Raw genomic sequence first — 26,896 nt, 5'->3', positions numbered from 1 at the left:
GTTAGTGAGCCCTTTATGTTTTAATGTACATACTAGCACTCCAGCACAACTTTACAAAGGTTTAAACTGAGCAAAGTTCTTTTTGGGCTATATATATTCAGAGTGAAGTTATGCATGTGTAATGAAGGGTGGATGTGGAAATTGCATACATTTAAGTTTAAGCAAAATAAAAAAGAAGAAATAAAATGGTAGAAAAGCATTATATATTTTCTTTATATACCTTTTTGGAAAAGAATGAATTAAATATGCTCCTTATGAAGCCTTAATTCTGCTGTGCTTTGTAGCTTTTATATTTGTAAAGTATATAAATATAAGCATATTTAAACCAATAAGGAAAGGATGTACACAAAGATATTTGTAATGTAATGAATATAGCAAAAATAGTAAACCACTACAAATTAATAACAATAACATTTTGTTGCAGTTCTGTTGTCTGCAATTATAGCTTTATGGTATGTACAGTAGGAAATAATTAGATTACATTTAGACCAATTTGCCCTAAACTGGAAAACTGTTGTTTTTTCCACAGTTACAATGGTGCATCGTAATTTTAAAATTTTAATATTTGAACCTGGTTTCAAGAACTTTTTTGTTTATTGTAAACCTTTCATATATACATTTATAAAAAAAACACTGGAAAAAAAAGAGGCTATGTTTGGTTCAGTTGGATTTCCATAATCTGAACAATCTACTCTGAAAATGTACTTATGCAGAAGTGATGTATATAGACAAACCCTATTTCCAGTAAATTTGGGACATTTTGTAAAATGCAGTTAAAACAGGAATCTGTGATTTGTTGCATTAACATTCATTTAACTGATCAACTTATTTGTATTTTGTAAATATAAACAAAACTAGCTGATGCCTGCAACATACTAGACTTCAGCTGCTCAACATTACGTAATTGCTGTAGTTTAATGAAGAGACAGATCTGTACTACAGGCCAGTCACGCACATGCCCTCTCTGTCTATGAAACCACACTTTTGTAGTGTGTGCAGACTGAGACCTGGCATTGTCTTGCTTATATAACCATGGACTTTTTGGGAAAGCAGCATCTTTCTTTATACCCAGTTACAATACTCTTACCCTCTACCAGTTCATCTGCTTATTGTAGATTGTGTCAAAATGGTGTAATTTGAATATTATGTGCACTCTTACTTTTCCCTTGTCCCAACTTTTTTAATATGTTGCAGGCATCCAATTAAGTTGGTACAGTCAAAACAATTAAAAGTCATCTTACTGTACCTTTGTCAGTTAATAAAGGCTTAACAAATCACAGAATCTTGTTTTTATGGCATTTTACCAAATGTACCAACTTTCCTGGAAAATGAGTTTATATAAGAACTTAACCCACAAACTCTGAATACAGCCCATTATTTTCTACCATCTTAGTGCTGGAGTGCTAAACCACAATCAGATTCTCCTTTTGTTGTGTTTAGTCATGAGGACCATTCCTTAGCAGTATTTCTCAGAGAGACTGTATTAATTCCTGTGTACATAATTGATCAACTTTTGTGTTGGATACACTTCCACAGAAACATGTGCCTCAAGAATAATCATTATCCTTAACAATTCTAGTCCAATACAGCCATGCCACAAATAAATCACTTAAAAGGATGAGTTGCTAATGAGAAATAAAATCGCCTCCTTGGAACACAAGATTTTTCAAAAAGAAATCTGAACAGTTATTGTGGCACTACCTGCACAAGCTTGTATGAAAATTAAACACTCAAGGACACCAGACTGTCCTGGAGAGAGTGGGGAGGTGCCGTGGCATAATGGAGTTTTTGCTTGACTCTGCTTTGTATGTTTATAGGTCTTTTCACTGTAATCTCACTGACAGCGAGGCATGCTAATAGCCTCAGCCATGGTCCATTTTGATATTAACTTGCATTCAAAGAACAAAAAGAAGGAAAAAGTTTAACCCTTGCGCACCACATGTGCTAAGCCAGAGTTAAGAAGGGCACTGTTGCATTCACCAAATTACAGTTACGCTTGTTTTTGCTGTATTTGATCAGCACTACAGAGTGCATATGGCCTTAAGTAAAAGACCACAGGCACAGCATTCAGCAAACAAAACAACAACAAACAAACAAACGAAAATCCAAGACACCAATGGTGAGATAACTGCAGACAGGAAATGTTCTTTCAAGTGATAATTCTTAGCTTATTTTAATCCGTTACATTTCAAAAACAATTCCTCTGTAGTCTTGATATAAGTTACAAAAAATAGTTTTGACAACAGCTAGACGCCTACGCTGCCTATATCTGTGAGACGGTTGTGCAAAGTTCACAGCACACAGTTACATTTCTATAGCAACTATGAGGTATGTTCACTGTTGCTAAGTGCCAGGTGATATATTTCCCAGTTCCGGTTGGGGATGGCAGCGGAACAGAATTCCTCTTTTGCCTCAGGCTTGTGATTTTGTTCTCAGTGTGAGCAAGATCTCTATTCAAGCCCTTTTTGGCTCAAGCTACAACATGATTTTTGCGTATCTGAAGAGCCAAAGTGAGCAATTACTCATGAGCAATATACTTGTGCTGCAAATCTATCTAATCTCACTTTTACCATGTTATCTTTCCATCAGTATGGACCAACCTGAATCAGCATACCATTTACTTTTGCTTCTACTTAATACTATCTATATCTCCTACCACATCACTCCTGTTTGGTCATTCGGTGATTCCTGTTGAGCGATCACTTTGGAACGTCAAGTCCTTTTGCTCTAGCTTAAGCCTCAAAGGCTCATATGATCAGCTTAAATGGAAGACTGTTCCTTTGGACTGACACAGATCTTGGCCTAACTTTCCCTACGACTTGTACTTTCATATCTCCTCTCTGTGACTGTGAATGCGTCCATATTAATTTACCATGTATATTGTGAGACCTCACTTTTCCTTATTTGTTGGCTGTTTTAGCCAAAAGTCAGTGTTGCAGTTTGTTCCCCACCAATTGTTGTACTATACTGTGAAATTCTAGCATGGTCCCTGCATCCTTCACACAGTAGACCTGGCACCTGTTTGTCAGTGTACCAACACCTTGACTCATTGAGGTTAGCTAATATTACAGCTAGCATATTTTGAATGTAAATCGATGGTATGAGAGATGAGCTCACGCTTTTTCACACCATGGAATGTTATACCCTTATTCAGTGTTTATATGTTTGTACCAATCACCTAATGCACCACCTCATAGTAATAATAAAGTTTTTAGAGGGCTTTAATAAGAAGTGCCCAGTCTTACCCAAATCCTATCCCCCCAATAAATAATTCCCCTCTTGAATGGAGTATAATTATGCTAGCATGTTAAACAGGATGAGTCCTAGGTCATTTCTGGATGGCGCTACTACAGTTTAACAAGTTGACAAAATGACAGTGGTTGTATATATCAGACATGTTTTGACCAAACCCCCAGCACAGCTGGCATCCTCTGTTGCTTCTCTTTCGTTGATTATGATGAAAAAGTGGTGACAAATATTAGGTGCAATGCAGATCCTGGTGGGCACTCTGGTTGTGTGATAATGACTGGACACCCCCCTCTCACTGTTTGGAGGTTTAGTTTTCTTCTGACGTAGACGCCATTGAGAAGAGGGTTGTGTATGTATGGGGACGGACCCCCTCCGGGTCACTCGCATACTTCCGTTAATTGCTGATGTGGATCAGTCAGTTGGATTAATAAAAACGGAGAGCTGTTCCTCAGAGTGCAGGGCTGTGGTAGGACTCACAGGCCAGAGACCATGACCCTGTAGGAGGGGGGCATGTGTCTGTGGCGGGGGCTTGAGGCTGGGCTGCTGTTCGGGCTGCAACTGGCATCCACCCCTCCTATGGAGGGTAAGTAGGCATGGTGCAGAATGGGCAGCTGCAATGACAGCCTGCGCTGTATGCTGTAAACACATATGGACGACAGAAGTTAACAAGTGCATTGCACACTTTTACAATATGTTTACATGCACTGTCTTTACATCATGCTTGACAGTAGGTACAGTGCTGTTGGGTTTAAATTCATCACATCTTCTCTTTTAAATTTACTTCTGGTTATTGTGGTCAATCTTTATTTTTTTTTACCTCAAAACCTTTTTCCTGAAACCTAAAATTGCTTATAAATGGCTTTAAATGACATTCCTACGATGTAAAAGGAGCTTTTCAGACATCAAACTCACCCTAGAAGTTATCTTTATAGTTAGTCATAATCACTGAGGAGAAATTTATTTATTCATTTATTTATTACAATCCCAAATTATAAAAAGTTGGGACAGTATGGAAAATGCTAATTGAAATGTTTAAAAACAATGTACCACAAATAAAGATTGGAAGGCATTTGCATATTTCTCTCTCTACAGTGCATAATATCATTAAACCATTCAAGGAAGGGAGGAATTTCAGTGCGTGAAGGCCAAGGGCTTAAGCTTAAGCTGAACACCTGTGATCATCGATCACTCAACAATAGCTGATATAACCGCATGGGTGAGGGATTACTTTGATAAACCTTTGTCGGGCACTACAATACAGAGTTACATGCACAAATGCCACTTAAAACTTTACTGTGCAAAAAAGAAGCCTTATGTTAATCATGTCCAGAAGCGGCGTTGACTTCTCTGGGCTCGGAGGCATCTAGGATGGACCATCACACACTTCAAGTCTTTAATGTCAAACACAGTCATGGACAGTTTAGTATCTCCAATTCACCTCACTTGCATGTCTTTGGACTGTGGGAGGAAACCGGAGCTCCCGGAGGAAAACCCACACAGACATGGGGAGAACATGCAAATTCCACACAAAAAGGACCTGGATCACTCCACCTGAGAATCGAACCCAGGACCTTCTTGCTGTGAGGCGACACAGCAAGAAATTATGAGGCCAAGTTAAATTACATTATAGAATGTCATTTATTACCGAGTTTATATTCTGGGTTGCTCATTATATCATTGACTGAGCAAATCACATCAAATTGTGACTGTTTTTATTTTAAATGATGAGATCTATGATAAACTTGCAGTTTAACACATAGCATAATTTCTATCCAGTCTTTGTTACATGATATAATATCAATTAGGCTTTTGACATTGTAAGTATAAAAAACAGCAGCAGATCTCTTTGGAAGTGTGGACCCAGGAGGATGGTGTGGAAGTGTAAGTATGGGGGAAGTGTGCGTGACATGTTGATGAAAAGGTGAACACAGTGCCAGCAGCCTCCCCCGTGTGATCAAGCATTCATGGGTACTGGGAATAGCTCTGAGTATTCCTCTCCTGCTCTCCTGTCTATTTTCAGGCTTCACTGCCTCCATCGCCTGTTGTAAATCACAGGTTATGTAACTCTCTCTGTGCCTCTCTTCCGCTCATTCTCTTTCTTTCTCTCTTTTATCTGACTTTAATTTCAGCTTAAAACATTTTGCTTCTATTTCAACAGTTAAAGAAAAACATAGTATTTTAATGAAGTGGTTAAAACACTTACTGTTCTGGTGAGTTTATGTCCTCTAGTGGGCCTCTGCTTATTCGAGAAGGATCCATGGATCCCCTCTGTGCTTGGGGTTTCTGTTCCAAATGATTTTTCAGAATAGATTTTTCACCATCTACAGAAAACAAATGAAGTGCAACAGGACAGGTAGATGTATTTTCATTATGTCAAATAGCTTTCCCTTTATCCATAATAATGGCATAGTATAATTACATAAACTAAAACTTTGTTGACATAGGACTGTCACTCTTTCACTTTGTGGCCACACCCATTACTAACAGGTGTATAAAGTTAGTTGTATAATATAATTATACAGTTACTGTCTATTTTACCACCACTTTATCCTACTCAGGTTGCAGTGGGTACAATTCACTTCGCAAAAGATAGGAAATTTCCCGGACAGGTCACCAGTCCATCACAGGGCAAACACACACACACACACACACACACATTCACACCTAGGGCAACTATAGTAGCTCCAGTTAACCTGACTGCATGTCTTTGGACTGTGGGAGGAAAGTGGAGCTTTCTGGAGGAAACCCAGGGAGAACATGCAAACTCCACACAGAAAAGACCCAGACAGCTCTACCTGGTAATCAAACCCAGGACATTCTCGCTATGAGGCGACAGTTCTACACACCAAGCCACTGTGCTGCCCAGTGGAGCGTTCATATGGGACATGTGGTAGCCTAGTGGGTAGAGCTTTGGACTATCAACTGAAAGGTTGAGAATTCGAATCCCAGCTCTGCCATGCAGCCACTGTTGGGACCTTGAGCAAGGCCCTTAACCCTGTCTGCTCCAGGGGCTCCGTACAATGGCTGTACCTGTGCTCTGACCCCAGCTTCCAAATAAGCTGGGAAATGCGAAGAAAGAATTTTTGTTGTACTGCACATGTGTAGATGTATATATGACAAATAAAGACATTCTATTCATTCTATACTGCTCATATATTTGGGTTTGTTTATATAAAGTCTGTGTCTGTTTAAACAGATATAAGCCAAACCCTGCCACTCAACCCTGCCTCACCTCATCACCCAAGTATTTTTAAAATCTGTAAAATATATTGTCTTGGTTACTGAATCTTGAACATTTGATACTGAACCAGTGATCAGAGGAAAATGTTTTGGTACTTTATAGATTGGATGAAAGTTTGAAGAGTTTTGGGTTTGATTCGTATAACACAGAGTTATTCACAGGACCAGTCGTGTCTCACATTAGCTAAAGAAATGTGCATTTCACATCATCTGATTAAAGTCTCGGTAATACTGTGATAGACAGATGAGCAACGTGATGCATTAGATAAGCTCCTCTCACCTTTCCCATCTGTGAAGTTGCGTATGCTCAGGATGTTGTTCACGTCCTGATAATGATTCTGCTTTATATAGGGAGTCTTCTCTGGTGTGTCCTGTAGCTGCATGGTCACCTCCTCTAGCTCCTTGTCCAACTAAACACAAAATCAATTGGGGATCACTCAACATTTATAGATACTATATTATAGCATTAGCATTAATGCCTTTAACCTCTACAGTGCATGAGTACTGTTTGTCGTTCACTTGTACTACCTCTGTGATCCTCATCCTGAGACGGTGGTTGTCAGCCTGCAGGCCATCCAGACGAGACGTGTTGGCCTGATTAACACTTGTTACTGACGTTGACGTCTTTGAGTCTTCTTTCTTTTGGTTCTGTGTGAATTTTAGCCGTCGGTTTTGAGTGGCTGCATCTGGGTTTGTCCTCATTGTGATCAGCTAAGGGGCAGAGATATGGAGTTATAAAATTACCTGGGTTTCTGCATTAATAACATACCCATCATATTTATGTATATCCTTATGCCTGAATTTGATCTTTTTGCAAGCTTGTTAAACACAGTGATACATTTTTTATTATTCAGGTTACAAGTTTCTAAACCATTGTTTTTATAATTCACATAATTTAACCTAGTATTTCTGTTGCTGGTATGTTGGTGTATTTGGGTTTATGTGCACAGGCCAACATCTATTAAGCTTTATTTGTGTAAAGGATTCCTACTAAATGGTTTAACACGCATGAATGAACATGCTATGTTCTCTGTTGTCCTTTGCTGCCAGTGTAGGGACTGGACTGTAGGAGAATCCCTGTTGCAGTGACAAGAAGGTGAAGGTGAGTTTTAAGTGAATGTTTTTAGGTAATTTAAAGCCACACATCAGCCAATACTAAAGCTGTGCATGTTTTTACACACAGCTGCCCCTGAGGCCAAAGTGTTTTATACACCACTACTTCCTGATCAGATACTTCTTTTATGGTGTTAAAAAGTGCTGCTAGTTGTTAAGCTGTTGACTGATTGTGAATTTTTTGATTATCTTTTTATGCATTGTACTCCCTTTTTCTCCCAACTTAGCGTAGCCAATCCGCTGCTGGGTGACTCCGTTGGCATCCAAGTAGAGTGTATATTTGCCTGACACACACTCCCTCCGATGTGTGTGCAGTCCATCAGCCCCATCTTATTCATCCATACTTCGGCGGATTTGTATGCGATTTTAATTTATTCTATACTGATCTGGTAAACTGCAATATTGGTAAACTGGCATATTTTATAATTACTCATTTTTTTTTGTTGTTCAGAAAATGTTTTAATATGTATTTTCCAAATGTTAAAAAATCTAAAATGATTGGCAGACACTCTTCTAGCCTTATAATCACTTCATAAATGTCAAGGTTAACCATCGCTGATGATACAATGACATGCTGACTTTAAAGTTAGCAACAGTAACAATACATGAATTGTACTCAAAATATTCGTTTCAACACAACACCATCTCTGGAAAAAAGTAGTACTAGTAGTATTTTTTAAATATTGGTAGATTTAAAAAAAAATTGTGGCCTTTTAAACCCATCCTTGGCAATAAATTTTTTTGTACAAATGTTTGTACAAATGACGTTGATGGCTTAGTTTTTCATTTCATGAGGAGGCAAGTTTAATATATGCATATGTATGTGGAAAACATTTCAACAAGAAATTCATGTGCTTATATTCAATGGTTTTTTTTTTCCATTATAAAGTTTTTGTGGGTTTTTTTATATACAGTACTTGGATACTTGATCTACATACATTTTTACATCCAATTTTTACTAGCTGTGTATTAGCTTACTAAGCTTATTAAGCTTTCAATCTTTATCACCAGATAGAATTGACCTCTGATTTAATTATAATTGTAATGTTGTACAACCAAGATAAACCATAAAAGAATCGATGAAGAGGGCATTCTAGCCTTAATACTTTCACTGCTATCACTGCTAAGTGGTAGAATTGACTTTTGACAATTTCTTGAATTTTTTAAGTTTCTTACCTTTGGCACAAACACCAGACTCAGCGTGATGGTGCTGCAGAAAATGATAACCAGGGCTACGATGCAGAACTGCACATTTGGCTGATCCCGGGTCAGGAACGACACGGCTGCTCCAATGATGCACATGATGCCCACGTTGTACACACTCATGCCAATGTACTTGCTGTCATTTAATGCAGGGATGCTTACATTCCTTGTCTCCCAGGCCAAGAAACATCCAAACAGCTATAGAAATAAGAGAATGACAGAGTTTATACTGTGAATACCTGAGATCTGATTTTTGTGCTTAAAGTGTGCTTACTTTGATGATGCCAGACATTGCTTTGATCAGTGTGAGAATGTTAAGCATCCATAAAATCAGAAGTGTTGCATCCATAGATAAACAAATTGTAAATCCCCTTCTAATTGGTCATTTTAGCTTTGTCTGTAGGAAGTTCAGCATCCCGGTGATGTGGGTTTGTTCCGACTTCCTGTCGCTTCTGAGTTTTGCATGTTTTTCTCTGTGTTCATTTGGGTTTCCTGGTGATGAAGTGTGTCAATTGTGCTCTGCAAGGGGTTGGTTTATTTCTGCCTCAAGCCTTTATAGGTTGTCTCTGGAACCACTGAAATACCTGACAGGTTGGCCAAACCTATTGCCCAGCATCAACATGTAACATTATTACTCATGATAGTAAAATGGAAGCTTGTTCAACATTCCTGGGATGAACTGAAACTCATTAAATGTGAACCAGGCTCTAGGACCCAATATTAACAACTGACCTTTACTTGTATTTGTAATACTTAGGTACTTGTAGTAATATATGTTTGTTTTAAAGGGCTTTTATAGCAGCATATTCTCAATGCTCATGGTTTTGGAATGAGGTATTTAATGTTCATACATATCTGATGTTTGGGTGTCTACATATTTATGACCATGATTTGTATAATGCCTTTTAAAGCTCAACGTACTTTACAACGCGGATAATGATTACATATTTTCTCTCAACTCTCAGCAATTTATCCATTTTGACAAGACTGCCAAAACAATATAGCAAATCTAGATCTTCACAACAATTATCTAAGGAGACAATCAGTAAAAGAAAAAAAATGGCTCTCAGGTACAATTTCCATTTAAATCAAATGGAAACTATAGCAACATAATATTCAGCAGGATGTGCCTTCAGACAAATGCTCAATGAGAATATTGCTGATGGTAAACATATGTTTGAGTCTGAGAATTGCACCCTTTAAGGCAAAGCCAGAAAATTATACTTACACGGAGTTGCCACATTATTAGTAACACCTGTCTACTATTCAATAAACTAGAAATTCTGATGTTAAGTGTATTTTTAGTTTGGATCATTCATCAGCATGCAAAAATGCATTGTTTTAAAAATAAAAAAACACTTTTAGTTATTAGGTTTATTTGTTTCATCCACACCCACTGCTAACAGATGTATACAGTCAGTTTTATAAAATATATTATATGCTCCCAACTTTGTTTTCTATTTAGGCATGCAAGGTTCATATACTGTAGTATGGTGTGAAGAAACTCCAGACTCCTGACCTCAGATTCTTTATGATAAATTAGAACCTCAACTGCAATCTCAGCCTTATTTTCTATCATCAATGCCTGACCCCACAAATGCTTTTTGTCTGAATGGACACAAATTCCCACAAACACACTGCAGAATTTTGTAAAAGGTCTTCCTGGAAAAGTAGAGACTAAAGTGGACACTCTACATTAATGCTTATGGTGTTGAAGTAGAATTTCCAATAAGCTTTCCATAATTGCACAGCAAGTAGTGTTAGTGCTGCAAAGCCTCAGGGTTCTGTATTTGATCCTGAGCTCAGGTTATTGTATTTGGTGTGATCTTTACATGTTTATATGCATTTTGCCCTACCTGCCAGCTATTAAGTGATTGTAAGGCTTGGAATGTATAATAAACTGATCACTAGTAAGTATGAATCATGGCAAGCTAGAAGTCATTAGATTGGAAACAGATTGTTTACACATCAACATCCTTGGGATCTGCTTACTAAAATAGACAGGATTAAGACATGTACTACTCAAGTCATACAAATAAGAAATAGACAGTAGACATTGTCTCAAAGTGACTTTACAGAATCCAGGACTGACAGACCAAAAACCCCAGTTGAGCAAGCCAAGGGTGACAGCGGCAAGGAAAATCTCCTTTAAAATTACAGGAAGAAACCATGAGAGGAACCAGACTCAGCAGGGACCATCCTCCTTGTGTGGGATACAATGCTGTTAATGATTGAATATTGAAAAATGTCAATCAGATTTCATGCACAACCATTTAACATTACAGTCATCCATGGCCCAACAGCAGAAGCCAGCAAAGAGGAAAGCAAAAAGTTCACTGAAACCAAATCAACTACATTGTTTGCACCAAGTGATGGGTGAGCTGAATTTTTAATGCAAGGGCATAGCCCAGAGCTGACTGTCAAACAGATCATTAACTTTTAATGTGCAAGCTCCAAGTGAAGCTATAAAAAACAATCAAACCATAGAGCTTCCAAAATCCGACCTAGAAAACATACATGTTGGTAAAGAAAACAACAGGAACAATTTCAGATGCCTGACAAAATTGATGAAGAACCAGAGATGCTATGGATGAAAATCAAAGAGGTAATTAGAGAAAAATCTGAGAAAAATCTTAGAAAATGGAAAGGAGGATGGAATCAAATTGGATGACCAGTAATATAGTGGAGATTGAACAACAAAAAGAAGGGAGGTCAAAATCAGGAAGGATAAATATAGTTTAAAAGAACTAAACCATGGGATGCTAAGGGATATCCATGGACAGGTCATAACCAACCAAACAATGATCAAACAATGATTGAAGGAATACAGAAAAACAGCTTTAGTCTGTACACCAACAAAATATAACAAGGCATGTTTCTTTTTTTGTTGTTGCATTTTTCCCAATTTTCCTCCCAATCTAGTCGTATCCAATTACCTGACTGCATTATGCTCTCTCTCTACTGATGCTGATCTCCACTCCCGGTTGAGGCGAGTGAGACCGACACACGGCCCCTCCAACAGGTGTGCAGTAGCCGACTGCATCTTTTCACCTGCACGAGGCATGTTCATATGCAGATCAGCTTTGTGTATGGAGAGCCATACCCTGATCAATGCATTATTCCTCAATTCTGTGCAGGCACCATCATTCAGCCAGCAGAGGTCGTAATTGCATCAGTTATGAGGTCCCTGCTCTGGCTCTCACTCTGTATGAACAACAAGCCAATCGTTGTTCATGTAGCCACCCAGCCCAGTCAGATGGCAGAGCTGAGTTTCAGTGTTTTACCGCTGCGCCACCTGAGCGGCCAAGGCGTGTGTTTCTGATGAAAAACGAAAAGTTTAAATGAAGTTTAGACATATTTTAAAATCCCAACAACACTAGCCTTCAAATTAAAATGCATTTTGAGTGTGTGTGTTTGTGTATGTGTTGTTGTAGAAAAAGAGAATTAATGAAATAAATAATTCCTACATTTCAATCAATTGCTGATTAATCTTTGGGTCAATGCTGACTCCCAGTGCGACTCATTTGCAGCAAAGATGGATGGAAAAACTCATCCTCATAATAACCTCATAATCTCCAAATCTTTATATTTTGCCAAATTAAAAATGGATTAGTACATACTCTTTTTCGCTATATAAGGTGTAACATAATGCTGTCTTGTAACTACTGTATGTAGTGCACTACATCATTGAACAGCCACAGAAAACGGGTACTCCTTGTGCTTGTATTGTACACTCAAAATTCTCTTTGCTTTCACTAAGAAAACCATAATGTACTGCCACCACACACAATGTACAGGCCAACAAACTTAATTAAAAAATCAATATAAAACAAGCTCTAGAACTGTTTTTTGCAATAAAAATAAAAATGAATTTATAGTGATATTTAACTTAAATTAAATTAGGCATTTACATAACTTCATGAGTACTGTATTGGTTGACTTCTAAATTTCTGTTAGAAACCTCATCATGATGTACTTTACGGACTAAATGAAAAGCGCCAAAATTGGCCCTGATTCATCTGGTGAAAACACACCTGAAATTTTTGGTGCATGATTAAGCAGATGTTAGAGATGCTTTTCAAATGCTCAAACTTACCATAAGGAGGCCTTTGTAGGCATACACGATTCCCAGCCAAATGGTCATATGGGTGTTCTCACAGTGCTCCAGGAATGGCCTGATTGCAATGTCTCTGCCCTGGGGATCCGCCTGTGGAGGCAAGGCATGAAAGGGTACATAGTAAGAGAAAATAACACTCACAAAGATTTCCAACACAAACTCAACCACAAAGTACCATCATACAGTTGTACAAAGACTTTAAGGGATGCTGCATAGTAATGCTAGTAATGCTGCTCTTAAATTTGCATACTGATGAGGCCAAGGAGTAGGTACTTTACGGGTCATAACCCGCTTGAAAAAGCAATATAGCAGTTAAAGATAAAAGTATGACACTGAATGCTAGCTTGGTTTATGACTTTACTCTTCCCCATCCACATTGTGTTGTGTTTTTTGTGTGTGACATTAAAATTAATCTGGGGTTCTCCTGTAGCAAAAATCATACCTTGCCTTTTTTATGAAATTCAAGTCTGCATGAAGATGGGTTAATTAACATACTAAGCCTGTTGTACTCATGACTACACATGGTGCTCTTTTATTAAACACTGTGTTCAGACATCTCACTTCCCACTCCACTGTCACAGGTGACTATGGTAATTTTCAAGCACCCCAGGCAGTTTGGTGCACTATGGAAACAGAGAATGTGATTTCTCCAAGGGAGACACCGCTTGCTGGGCTCTCCAAAAGTCTATGCTAATAGGACAATTAGCTCGGCAGGATGCCAGAGGAATAATGCTGATCAGCAATAATCAGTAAATGGACATCCATTTTCAAAAACATGGCATTTGAAGTTGTGCCCACTTACAACTATAACAGCCTATAAGAACCCTGCTGGGAAGGCTTCTAACGAGACTTTGTAATGTGAATTGTATTTGGTCATAATTGTGCAGCTAAATGTCGTAAACGTAAATTTTAAATGTGTTTGAAAACACCTGAACTTAGTAATTAGAAGAGGAATTTGCAGACCTTTTGACTACCTGGTCTGCACTAAAAAATACACCGACTAGGCATAACATTATGACCACTGACAGGTGAAGTGAATAACACTGATTATCTCTTCATCACGGCACCTGTTAGTGGGTGGGATATATTAGGCAGCAAGTGAACATTTTATCCTCAAAGCTGATGTGTTAGAAGCAGGAAAAATAGGCAAGCGTAAGGATTTGAGCGAGTTTGACAAGGGCCAAATTGTGATGGCTAGACAACTGGGTCAGAGGCTCTCAAAAACTGCAGCTCTTGTGGGGTGTTCCCCGTCTGCAGTGGTCAGTATCTATCAAAAGTGGTCCAAGGAAAGAACAGTGGTAAAGCGGCGACAGGGTCATGAGCAGCCAGGGCTCATTAATGCATGTGGGGAGCGAAGGCTGGAGCTACTGTAGCTCAAATTGCTGAAGAAGTTAATGCTGGTTCTGACAGAAAGGTGTCAGACTTCATGCCTCCATGGGTCAGGGCTGTTTTGGCAGCAAAAGAGGGACCACAATATTAGGAAGGTGGTCATAATGTTATGCCTCATCGGTATATACCAGTGTAGCATTGCAGTTTTAAAGTATGTCTGAAAAGATGACAGCACCTTAGCTGGGTTTTCTTCCCATATATTATAGTTAAGAGTTCAGATAAAATGTGGGCTCAATGAGTGTCATTCCAAGTTTGACTGATTGTCTAAGTTTTTATGGCATACTCAAAATCACAAAAAATTGCCTCAATACAAGACTTAAAATGTGACAAAAGAGCCAAATAATCAACTCTAAACTCTTTAAAAGACATCAAAGGATTTGAACATGGGCATCATCAAAACACAAGCCCATAAGCTTGAGCCTAGTGCATACTACAAATCTTTCATGGACGCACTTTTTAAACTGTGTTCAAAGTTAAAAAAAGGCACCTCTTTGACACTGTATATGAAATAATGTAGTTCGCACTATCGTCCAAGGTTTTTCAGCTGCTCTGCGCATTAATAGTTTACTTGAGCCAGAAGAAGTAAGCATTATGGTACATGTCAATTACTAATCTTTGTTTATGCATGTCTCTGCAGTGCCTCTCTTCACTGGTTGCTGGAGAGCATATAGTTAGTTAGTTGTTTTGATGGATTTGATTAAGATGAACAAAATGATTTCCTTTTGAAATGCCTTTGTCTGATTGATTGGATGCAATGCAGCAAACATGCCACATAAATCAAGCAAAATGCAAATCTTCCAGCAGTTTAAATTAAAATGATCTACAGAATGACTGGACTGTTCTGCCACTTCTCTATTCACAGACATAGCCAGTCTTGTTTGTGCAGATGCCTGACCATCAGATAGCACCGCTGAGACTCTAGCCACAGATCTCAGCCTGTTTTATTGCTCTAGTGCCCTGTGAGATGATTCCATTTAAATGGACATTTGACATAATGTTTAGATTTATCAAGTTGAAAGCACCCTTGGAAGTCTATATTTAGTGAATAATTATTCATGTATGCTGAATTTGTTTAGTAATTTACAGCATATCTAAGAAAATTTTTTAATTATCCCAACTGTGTTGTGTCATTTCAAATCCCAAATGCCTTTCTACTTCTACTGTTTATGCAATACATAAGGTGCAACATATCACATAGCATTTACACCCGCTGTATGCAAAATAAGGCTGAAATTATGCAAATTAGAAATGGTTCTGCTACTTGAATTTTAGCCAAAGAAATAACCAGCTACTGTGGGGTTTATCACTTCTATGGGGTTTATGGTTTATTTTACAGTGTAGAAATATTTTAGACTAGGACCTAAACTGGTTGCATGTAATTAGCTATTTTTACTGAAGATAATAATAGAAAAATCTCTTATTTGAGTAAGGTTTTTATGATATATTACATGTCTACAAGAAGTTTTTACCCTCAAAACAGCAAACATATTGAAATAACATGTGAACTGGGGAGAGATGAGTGCCATATGATTGTTTATGTTTTTTTTTTTTAATTTAAGGATAAAAAGGTTGGGTGTAAGAGAAGATTCCTTAGTGCCAATCAAACGGTGGACTGTGTGCAGTTCTGCAGTCATCTTTAGAGTGATGAGAGCTGGTTTTCAAAGTGTAGAGCAAGGACAAAATGCTTGTAAAACAATATTCCTGAGAAGGATATGTGTGGCTCTTTAGAAATACCTCAGCTTGTTTTTAAACAACACAGAAATCCATCCAGTCATATTTAAATGCATATGGAACTAGTTAAATAATTTCATCACTGGAATTAAGAGGTCTAAACATTAACCCTATTTTTGAGAGAGATAAGAATTTAAATTTGTCATGATGCCAAGGCTATCCCTGGCCTGCTGTGAGTGAGAAGGCTGGCATTCCTTTCCTCCCTTTTAATTACCCTGTCCAAACAGCACTGGATGCCAGTCCTTTGAAGTACACACTCATTTACATCCAAGTGGGAATTTATATTAGCCAGTTCACCTATCCACTTGCATTTGTCCAAGGGAAATTACATCAAGGTTCTTAAACTTGTACATGCTCTTTACGCTTTGTTCTTAAACAAAGTACATGTATACAAGATGGCTCTACAATGACATAAATAGATATACAGTAATAATCTAAATTATTTTTCATATATTATTCAAATAACCTGTATTAAAAATAACATTCTTTAAACCTCTCATGTACAAACCCACCTAAAATGTAGCATAGGTGCATTTGTATCTCAATGATTACGAATAGAATACAAGTAAATATAAGGTCATTGTAATTAACCATATCCTATAGAAGACATGACTACAAAGATTTAATAAGAGGGAAGTTAACAAAACAGAACCTTTATGCATTTTTATTACACCCAGGATTGAATACAGTTCTTCAAAACCCATGTGGCTGCAACACCATGCCACCTCCACATACTATTAAAGCTCAAAATTCAGCTAAAATCGTGGGTGTACACTGAAGCATTCAGAAAAATCTTAACAAAGATAAAGAACATCTCACAGATAGTGTTCCAAATTTCACCAAAATGTAACACAAGTAGTAATTACATGACACACAAATGTGGAGGTGGGTAAAATGCATCTTGCCAAATTTGTTTGTACTTTTGGAATTGCAAACAAGAAGAATAAAGTTAAAAACTTAAACTGGATGAAGATGTCAGCTGCCATTATCCTGTTTACAGTAAAGCCTAGAGTTTGCCAAAACGCACCTAAAAGACTCTTAAACCATGAAAAACAAGATTCTCTGGTCTGATGTAACCAAAATTGAACTTTTTGACCTGAATACCAAGAGTCACGTCTGGAGGATACCAGGCACCACTCATCACCTGGCTAATGCCATCCCTATAGTGAAGCATGGCTGTGGCAGCATCATGATGTGGGGAGGTTTTTCAGCAGCGGGACCGGGGTGACTAGTCCTGATAGAGGGAAAGATGAATGCAGCTCAAGTACAATGAGATCCTTGAAGAAAACCTGCTCCAGAGCGCTCTGGACCTCAGACTGGGGCAAAGGTTTATCTTCCAACATGACAACGACCTGAAGCACACAGCCAAGAGAACAAAGGAGTGGCTTTGGAGAATGTCTGTGAATGTCCATGAGTGGCCCAGCCAGAGCACAGACCTGAATCCAATAGAAAATCTGTGGAAGGAGCTCTCCATCCAACCTGACAGAGCTTGCAAGGATATGCCAAGAGGAATGGGCAAAAATGTCAAGAAACAAGTGTGCCAAACTTCTTTTCCAAGATGCCTTAAAGCTGTAATTGCTGCCAAAGGTGCATCAACCAGGTATTAGGCTAAGGGTGTGTACAGATATGTAACCCCTAAATAAACCATTTTTGTCAGTAAAATAAAACTGCATATTTTCTAAACCTTGTTTTCACCTTGTAATTATTGGTGATTGTGTGTAGATGTTTGAGGCAAAACAAGAACTCAATCTATTATAGAATGAGTCTGTAACGTAATAAAACGTGGAGAAGGTGAAACTTTTCGGCTTGACTGTATATTCTGCAGTACAAGTTGGCAGTAAGCAGTGTCTTTCTGTGAAACAAGAGCTAATGTGTAATTGTAAATTGTGTTGTAATGAAGGTTCTCCTCTGTTTAGTTTTAGTTTCATTCACACATCGCCAATCATCTAGCACCACCAGCTCTTAGTTTTGACAGTCACTTTTGATCAAGCTTCCAAATAAGGAGCTCATCTATAAATATGCCTCAACAGTAGCTGTATGTGACTGGAAAGCTTGGCTACAAATAGGATTCAACTAAAATGAAGGAAATTCAAAAGAAAAAAAGTGGCATGAAAACAAAATCTCTATAGCAGCTTAGTCACATAAGTAAACTTGCATTACCTTAGATAAATGCATTATGGAATAGTGCTTTTACTGCCTTTTTACTGACTTTATTCAATTCTGACTAAAAAAGATTTTACACAGTTGCTTCAGACCTTTCCTAGCATGTGGCTGATTAAGTATTCTCACTGTAATCAGGCTAGGCGAGGGGCTAACAGCCGTTGTGGCCTTTGTCTTCCCAGTGGATCTCAAAATAAGGTCCACCTGCTAAAGCCAGAGCAGCACTTGGATCTGCCTGCTACAAGGAGTCAAGACTCTACAGAGTATCCTCCTCCTCAGTGCTGCTTATTTTAGGCCCTCTGCTAACTCCACTTCAATGGCAGGGACTTCAAAGTGGTTGTGCTGCAGTGCTGGAGGCAGAACCCGGGAGCTGCCAGAACTGATTTATTAGCAGCTAAATGCATCATTAAGCTAAGCATCTAACCCTGAACATCACACACATTTAAATATGCTAATAGGAAGAGTGTGGTGTGCTCTGTTTTGGCTTTCACCCTTTGTTACGCGAGCTGAAACACACTTTTTATTGCTGCCATTCTTTAATCCAAATCTCCGTCATCACCCAGGTTTAATCAGAACTCCCATCTGCTCTCTATCTCTGTGAAGCGCCGGCACAGATGACTTTCAGCAGGCTGCGGACACGTGATTGCCAGAAGTATTTTTACTGGCATTAATTACCTAACTGGCTACTATGTACACACATCCACACAGAGATAATTGGGCTCCTACATTTGATTTTGTAAGTAAGTTCTAAAATTGCATGACAACTCCTACGGCATATTATGCATTGGTTTTAGCATTAGCCTGAACATAGACAGTGTTCTTAAAAATGTTCCTTTTTTAATATATTTTTTGTTTATGCATTTTCTCACCTTTTTCTTCCAACTTTTTAGCGCGTCCAATTGCCCGATTGCGTCATGCTTCCTCTCCACTAATGCCGACCCTTGATCTGATTTGAGGAAAACGAAGCGAACCCACGCCCCCCCGACACATGGGCAGCAGCCGTATGCATTTTTTCACCCACACTAGACTAGTGCATATATATGCGAATCAGCCTTGTGTATGGAGAGACACACCCTGATCCGCACTCATTCTCCGCCTCTGTGCAGGCGCCATCAATCAGCTAGCAGAGGTCGTAGTGCATCCGTTACGAGGAGTCCCTATCCGGCTTAATACCCCACCCCTATATCAACAACAGGCCAATCGTTGTTCATGTGGTCGCTCAGCCCAGCCGGATAGCAGAGCTGACATTCGATACGATGTATTCGAAATCCCAGCTCTGGTGTGCTAGCGTGTGTTTTTACCGCTGATTAAAACTGTTCTTAAACCTTTTGTTAATAGAAATAACTGTCAGAACCTTGGATTTATATCCATTCTTCTGTCATGTCATGTCACTACATTTTGCAATGGTTGGCTGAACAGATAGGTCAGCTTTCTCCAGTGCAATCCATGTCAGGACGATGTATCAGACAATAATTTTACTAAAAAAGAGAAATAAAGTAAGAAACTCTTCTTCACCTTCATCTTTTGAAATGTCAACAACTTTCAAGAATTTACCCTCTTGTTTAGTACTTGGTTTAGCAATCTTTGGCAAGTATTACAAGCAGTAGTGTTTTGGGAAAGGTGTGTTAATTTTAATGAAGCAACCTTAAAAACTTCTACTAGCAATCTTATTATTTTAAGCCAAAACAGTGTTCTTTTAAAACTGGGCTTTGGATCATTGTCTTGCTGTAAGACAAACATATGGCTCACACAGAAAAAGCCATCACACCTGACAACTCATTAGGACCCCTACCTCTTTTCGCTTTTATGTACAGCATACATTCTCTAAACTGTGATGGATGAAGTGGGATTATTTTCCATCATGCTCCGTCTGCTACCTCTGTCATTGCACATGTAGTCATACGCAAATGCGCGTGTGGGCAGACACGTACACATGTAGTGTTGTGGAAAACTCACAAATCCCCGAAGAGGTACAGCCATCGACTATGGTTTGTAGAAATAACATATATTACATGATGAACTGACGTATACAACAGCACATATTTAATAAACTTAATTAATACATAATATTTTATATTTAGTGCTCATACAATCTAGCTACATTTATCTTTACACTTTAAGCCTTTTTGACTAGGTTTTGTAAATATACATGTATATACATTTGGACAAAAAGCAAACCCATAAACTATTGTTTAACAATCAGGTTGGCAAACACACATTTTGTGTCCCAAACTGAACACTACTGAACTGAACAGATTGTCAAATTAGTATAGTATCAAACGTGGTGAGCTCAAGTGCAGCAGACTTAACCAAGGCAGAACAACTCTGTGACTTAAAAGCATAAAAAACAAAATAAATTAAGTAATTAATAAAACAAGAAATATACTATACAATACCAAAACCACAGCCAATAACAAATCTCAAAAAGAGGATAGATAGGCAACAAAGCGGGAGCGTAAACACTGCACTCCATGTAACACGATCACTAGGAAACTGGGGAAATAGAGAAACAGACTCGCAAAAGAAACAAAAGAGCACTTGGGTGCAATTCTGACAGCTACTCAGTCCAGCAGCAGGTTACATCCCAAAAACCAGCGGGGATCCCAACAAACTGGTAGAAGCAAAAAACTGACAAATCACCCATGGACAAACTTTGAGATGAAAGGATGACTGTGGCAGTTACAGCACAAGCATGCCACCAAGGTTTGTCAGCTGGGCTCCTGAAATTCAAGGCTGAACAACACCAGCAAGTTGGCTAACAGGAGAAGGCAGGCAAGTTTTCAGATATGACAGTCAACCAGAGTAGTCAGCTCAGGGGGTATGCTGGGGGTTATACAGTATAGCTATGCTAAAAAACTTTAATACATTTATGATGAACAGTATCATGATTTCATTCTTTTTACTATATGTAATGCCAACTACATGTGTTCTCAAAACAGAATATGTGGAAAATTGCCATTTTCTTATAATAAAAAGCCATTTAAAAACCTGAAGACCATAACAGAAGATGTTATAAAAACATTCTGAAGAAAGATTACTCATATGGTTGCCAGGAGTAGAAACCGTCTTCTGTATTGTGATGGCACCATTCAGGCAGCCTGGATTTTAGATGGCTTGTGACCATCCATAGGCTTTAATTGGGATTCAGTTTTGGATATAAACAATCCTCAGTGTTGGGAAACATTATCAGTGCAGAAGGAAGCAAGTTTTCTTCCAGAATAACGTTCCATTTTTTGTAATCTATAGCTACTTTTGCAGTATTTTATATTGTGTTTTCTTACAGTCAACCTTAACTTGTGATTTCCTGCTCCCATGGTTTACCTGTACTTTGCTGATTCAGCGCATATATACTCTCTCACAGCCTCACTGGCGGAAATTACCATGTTAACATTAATTAAACAGGATTCTGTTTGGCAAGCAATGAACAAGCAGGATATCTTTCAGCAATGTTAATTCAGTTCAAGATACTAAGTGCTCCAGATCATAATGATATCAGAAGGCTGCTGTCATTATCTGACTTGTACTTGCACTCTCAATTGTCTAGACAAATCTGGGATTTTTTTTTTAACCTAATAAACATGTAGTGCTGAAATAGTCACAATTTTTTTTCCCTGTATAATCATTATTAAATGTCCTTCAAGTTCCAGGCAAAATAATATGTAGTGCTCTGGGCCAATGTATTATTTAGAAGTAAGGTGTTCCAATTAGTATGATGGGACTGGAATGGCAGATGCCCTAAAAAAGCACAAAGTAAAGTCTTTAGGCTAGAGTCCAAGTCAAAGTCTTTTTTTATTTATTTATTAAGATTTTTACTTCATGTTTTACATGGGAGGGGTAATAACACATACAAGTTCAATATCAAACACAGTCACAGGCAATTTTGTATCTCCAGTTCACCTGATTTGCATGTTTTGGACTGTGGGAGGAAACTGGAGCTCCCAGACACAGGGAGGACCTTCTTGATGTGAGGTGAGAGTGCTATTCACTTAACCCCATGAGTCTTTAGGCTAGAGTCTGAGTCAAGTCTCAAGTCAATATAACATATTGTGCACATACTGTATGGGAACTGTTGCATAAACAACAAGTATATAAATTCAGATTTAAAAAAAACTTTGTGTGCAAAATATAACTATTTTTACAGTAAGTGCTTTTCCTTTCTTTATTTAAATGCAATTTTACTCACAAAATCATTACAAAATCTGTAATATGTATGTTTTGTAAAGTGTAAAGGAACAATTGTTAAATTCATTTTTATGTAACTTCCTTTTGAGAACTTGGTGTGTCTGAATTTTTTGAACCAACAGATAAACATGTTAAGAGTATAGTAACTATGTCAAGCCAGCTTAGGGAAAGAAGATGTAAAATAATTGTATTTTATATAGTTGGAATAAAAGTGACTAGCATTAACTAAACAAACTTATCTGGGTGTGTTTTTACATGCTTTACGAAGTTTGATGTAGTTGATCCAGTGTCTAATTTGTTTCCCACAATCTCTGCATGTTGCCAGTTCTGTTATATCCCAGAATTTATTTGTGCAATTTTTCCCAATTTTCCTCCTGATCTAGTCATATCCAATTACCCAATCACATTAAGCTTGCTCAACTGGTGTTGACTTCCACTCCTGACTGAGATGGGCCATGACTAACACACGCTCCCTCTAATACATGTGCAGTAGCTGACTGCTTTTTTTTTCACCTGCACAAGGCAAGCTCATATGGAGATCTGTATCACACATGGATATTATTCATATCCCGATATCCCCATTATCCCTCGTCTCTGTAAAGCTAATATCGATCAACCAGCAGAGGCAATTATGAGGAATCCACTCCAGCATTCCCACCCCAGTCACTGTCCATATAGGCGTCTGGGCTTTCTGTAACAAGCTGCAATTCGATCATGTCAGCTCTGACGTGATATCATGTTTAACGGCTGTGCCATTTAAGGGGCCATATCCCACTATTTTAACTTGTAGCTGAAAAAATATATATTTTTCAGTGTGCACCCACTGCTTGACAATGGTGCAGTGTTAGCCATTGTATGGTGCTGCAGGTGCTGAGAGAATTAAGGGCCTTGCTCAAGGGCACTACAGGGACTCCCCAGTCAGTGCCCCCAAACTTCCAGTTGATACACTACACACTAGGCTACTACTGTCCCTAGGGCAGTTCAGTGGCTTAACTGTTGAGGGATACTGGACTAGTAAAGTAGCTGGTTTAAGACCCACCATCACCACAATGCCATTGTTGGGTCCCAATGCAAGTCCCTTAACCCTCAATTGCTTGCACTGTAATTGGCCACATTGCAATTTTACTTTGGATAAAGGTGTTTGCTAAATGTCATAAATGTTGTAGGTAATTTTCAAAAATATCTATTTTTAGCACTGAGAGATGTTATAAGCATCTACAAAGAATATTATAGCTGGAAGAAAAGGGTACAAGAGTTGACATGCTTTTTCCATAGCAGATTGTAAATTGTTAATCAATAAATGCTTAAATGGCAGAGCAGTCTTATACGCTAGCCCACTTTTTCTGTCTGGAGATGCAAGCATATGTGATGAAGAAATACAGAACAAATAGCATCATTTTCCAGACATATTAGAGCTCTGTTAGATACAATTTAGGATTTTATAAACAAATTTGGTTTATATTTTAATTAGTCAAATCAAATTGTATGTCAGGAAAGGCTAAATAAAGCATGGATGTCCCATAGAAGGATAGTTTCGCCTTAGTTTTGCCTCCTTCCCTGTCTCCTCCTCCACCTCTGTTTCTCTAATTAAGTCCTTAGGGGGGCAGTTACCATGAGGTTGGTGTTACACAGACCTGTTTAAGAGTTATGTTTAGACATGGAAAGCAGAAAAGCTCTGCTTATTTTAAGCTGTTGATTAGCACTCATGGGCAAGGCTAGTAAAATGCTGAGCAAATGGAAGCTTTGCATTTAAATTAAAAGCTCTCAAAATAATTTAATTAAAATAAGATATAAATTATACGAATTTTTGTTGGCTTGGTAAAACAGAATAAACTGAATAAATTATGAATGCAGTGGCTGCAAGAACATCAAGCTAACAGCATGGCACACCAGGCAGCCAAGTGGAATTGAAGTGATAGCATTTGATTTCCAAATGCCAGATGAAGGAGCAGACAGGAGTGGGGTAGGAGGAGGGTGTACTTCTGGGAAGAAATACCTAGCATAATTCAATGCACTGTATCCCAGAACTAACTTAGGGTCAGTTACATGCATGGCACAACACATAGCCAAACTTTGTGGTTTACCTGACAGATTAAATGCTGTTATATCAAACATTAATAAAATAAGCAATAATTCTTTTGGTTGGTAGTGAATGTTATTGATCTTACTGCTTACTCTAAACTGAAGTTTAACAATGTACGCAGAGGCATATTGTAATGGGCCCACCTGCCGAATAGATTAGCAGGGGATGCGGACTACAGTTTTTATGCCTACCTACCATGCCATTATAGACTAGCAGGGGGAAGGACTGACAGTGCTGGGGAAGACCTCAATAAACTGCCTTTGTTGACCACTGGTTCATTGCCTCACCATGTCTCTGCCCAGCTACTTTTTTCAACTGGCTATTTTTGCCGGCATTATTTGATCTCTTTAAGGTAACTCAGGCAGTGGCCTTTTTTCTTTTGAAGTTGGCCACCATGAGTGAACTGTCCTTAAAGCATTCATGTCAGATGACTGCCATGCAAAGTCCATAGTAGATTCAGGTAGTGCCAGATTCCTTTTTATTGAGTGCTTCTTTTTTGAGAACTTGGGTTGCCACTGGATGGTGGATCAAGTAGCTGGCATTGGCCTCAGCTCTCATCTTGTCTCGCTACATCCCATTACACAAAGAGTGTAATGTTAAGTGATAATTGTTGCTGCAAACTTTATATGTACAAATACTGCAGGACTGAAGGGATTCTACTAGTCCGGAAAAGCTTTCTGTTACATTTTGGAACATGACTGCAGAATTTACTGTTTTACTCAGTTCAATCAGTCATTGTGTGTGCTTGTTTGGTGCTGATTAGGCTACTTTTTCCCTCCTGTCTTTTCCTGGGCTTTTGTGCATTACCTTACAATTGCTGGAGGTTGTAGTGATTATGTCCCTGTGTGGCAATTGCATGTTTCTTTGTGTTTCTCCGCGATTGCTAAGGGTTTCAGCGATTGTGCCCCTGTGGAGCAATCGTCTGGTTTGTTCCTTATTCTTATATCACTTTGGGCTGTAGGGCTGTGGTTTGGTTTCCAATTATTTGTATGTCTCTAGTTATATTGCTTTATTATATTTAGGCCTCTTACTTTGGCTCAATAGCCAAATAATGGGTCCTCCTAATGGGTTCTGTTCTCATTAAACATTGCAGGTGCGGGTTATACCTCAGTTGCAAGGCACCTACCTCCCAGTGACATATTCTCCTTCCACTATAATTCACAGTTGGCACTGTAAATTTAGACAAATAGTCATCTCCTGGTACCCACTAAACATTTATGTATCATGAATGTCAGTAGATACAGTGTAATATATGGCTCCAGAAAATGCTTTTCATTGCTTTATTGTTAAATATTGGTGTGCTGTACACCACTATAGCAGATGTTTGCTATTGCACTTGCTGATCTTGGACTTGTGAACTACTGGATTCTCACATACAGCCCTACAATAGGACCATAACACCCAGGCCTACAGTTCACAATGGATCCAAACACCCAAACCTCATATTATTGACTAAGAAGTTCTACAACAGGATCTTCATACTTTACACCAGATTTGCGTTGCCACTGGCTGATGGTCTGAGTAGCTGCCATTGGTGGTAACTATACACATACAGTATAGTGGAGAATTCATGCTGCAAACTCCATATGTACAAATATTGAAGGGTTGAAAGGATTCTACTACTCTAGAAAAGCTTTTCATTACAATTTAGAACATGACTTAGAATTTGCTTTTATTTATGCAGTTTCATAAGATGGATGTTAACATTAAATCATTTTACCTACTCTACAACAGAATCTTAACATCCACATGTCACACCAGAATCCACATGGTTTCATATGATGGTTTTTCAATATCCAAAACCTCATATCAGAGACTAAACAGCCCTTACAACAGGATCTTGCACCAAATTTTCCAAATCAGACACTCCAACCATATCGCTTTCCAACACCTACCTCCAACCCATTTGAGCATCTCCTAAACCTCAAAGGGTTTCCATGAATCATCATGGACCTTGTTGCTTGCTTTAGCAGCACTAAATTTCTCAATCAAACATCAAACTATTTTGCAGCACCATCATCCCATATCTGGTTCAGAAAGAATTACCTTCATTCCTTATCAATAATTACAGCATTTGATCTACATCATCACACCCCACCCCAGCGCTTCCAGCAGGCTTGTCCATTTAGCCTTTCAACCACTCATCCTCCCTCAATATGCTTCGTGTACACACAACTCTAACCCAAACAAAGACACACAGTCTGGCAACCCTATGATTAAGGATGCACTTACCCAAAGAAACATACTTTACAAATCAACATACAAACACCAGTCCCTAGTTTGCTAACAAGAGTTTCAATCCCTAAGTAGCAAACCACCTAATCCATCTTTCTTCCATTCATTTACGTCAGAGACAATATACAGAAATGGACTACAAGACTACATGGCCTAGCGTCCCATGTATTGGCCGTTGCAATCATTGCATCGCT

The 26,896-nt window shown here is 38.5% G+C and overlaps 1 protein-coding gene across 1 annotated transcript in view; it reads right to left on the bottom strand.

Annotated features, from left to right (window-relative positions):
- Window positions 1-2,843: 2,843 nt before the first annotated feature.
- Window positions 2,844-26,896, bottom strand: part of gabbr2 (gamma-aminobutyric acid (GABA) B receptor, 2) — a 217,885-nt gene continuing 193,832 nt past the window's right edge. Inside the window, exons 14-19 of the mRNA XM_062990702.1 lie at window positions 12,902-13,012; window positions 8,779-9,003; window positions 7,018-7,200; window positions 6,770-6,899; window positions 5,453-5,570; window positions 2,844-3,885 (exon numbers count right to left, since the gene is read on the bottom strand). Coding sequence (XP_062846772.1) covers window positions 3,723-3,885; window positions 5,453-5,570; window positions 6,770-6,899; window positions 7,018-7,200; window positions 8,779-9,003; window positions 12,902-13,012 — 930 coding nt within the window. The 3' untranslated portion in view covers window positions 2,844-3,722. The remainder of the gene's footprint in view (window positions 3,886-5,452; window positions 5,571-6,769; window positions 6,900-7,017; window positions 7,201-8,778; window positions 9,004-12,901; window positions 13,013-26,896) is intronic.

This window comes from Trichomycterus rosablanca, chromosome 2 (genome assembly GCF_030014385.1).
Source record: "Trichomycterus rosablanca isolate fTriRos1 chromosome 2, fTriRos1.hap1, whole genome shotgun sequence".
NCBI classification, from domain to species: Eukaryota; Metazoa; Chordata; class Actinopteri; order Siluriformes; family Trichomycteridae; genus Trichomycterus; species Trichomycterus rosablanca.
Note: the sequence above shows the minus strand (reverse complement) of the source record. Positions and strands in the feature narration are given on the sequence as shown.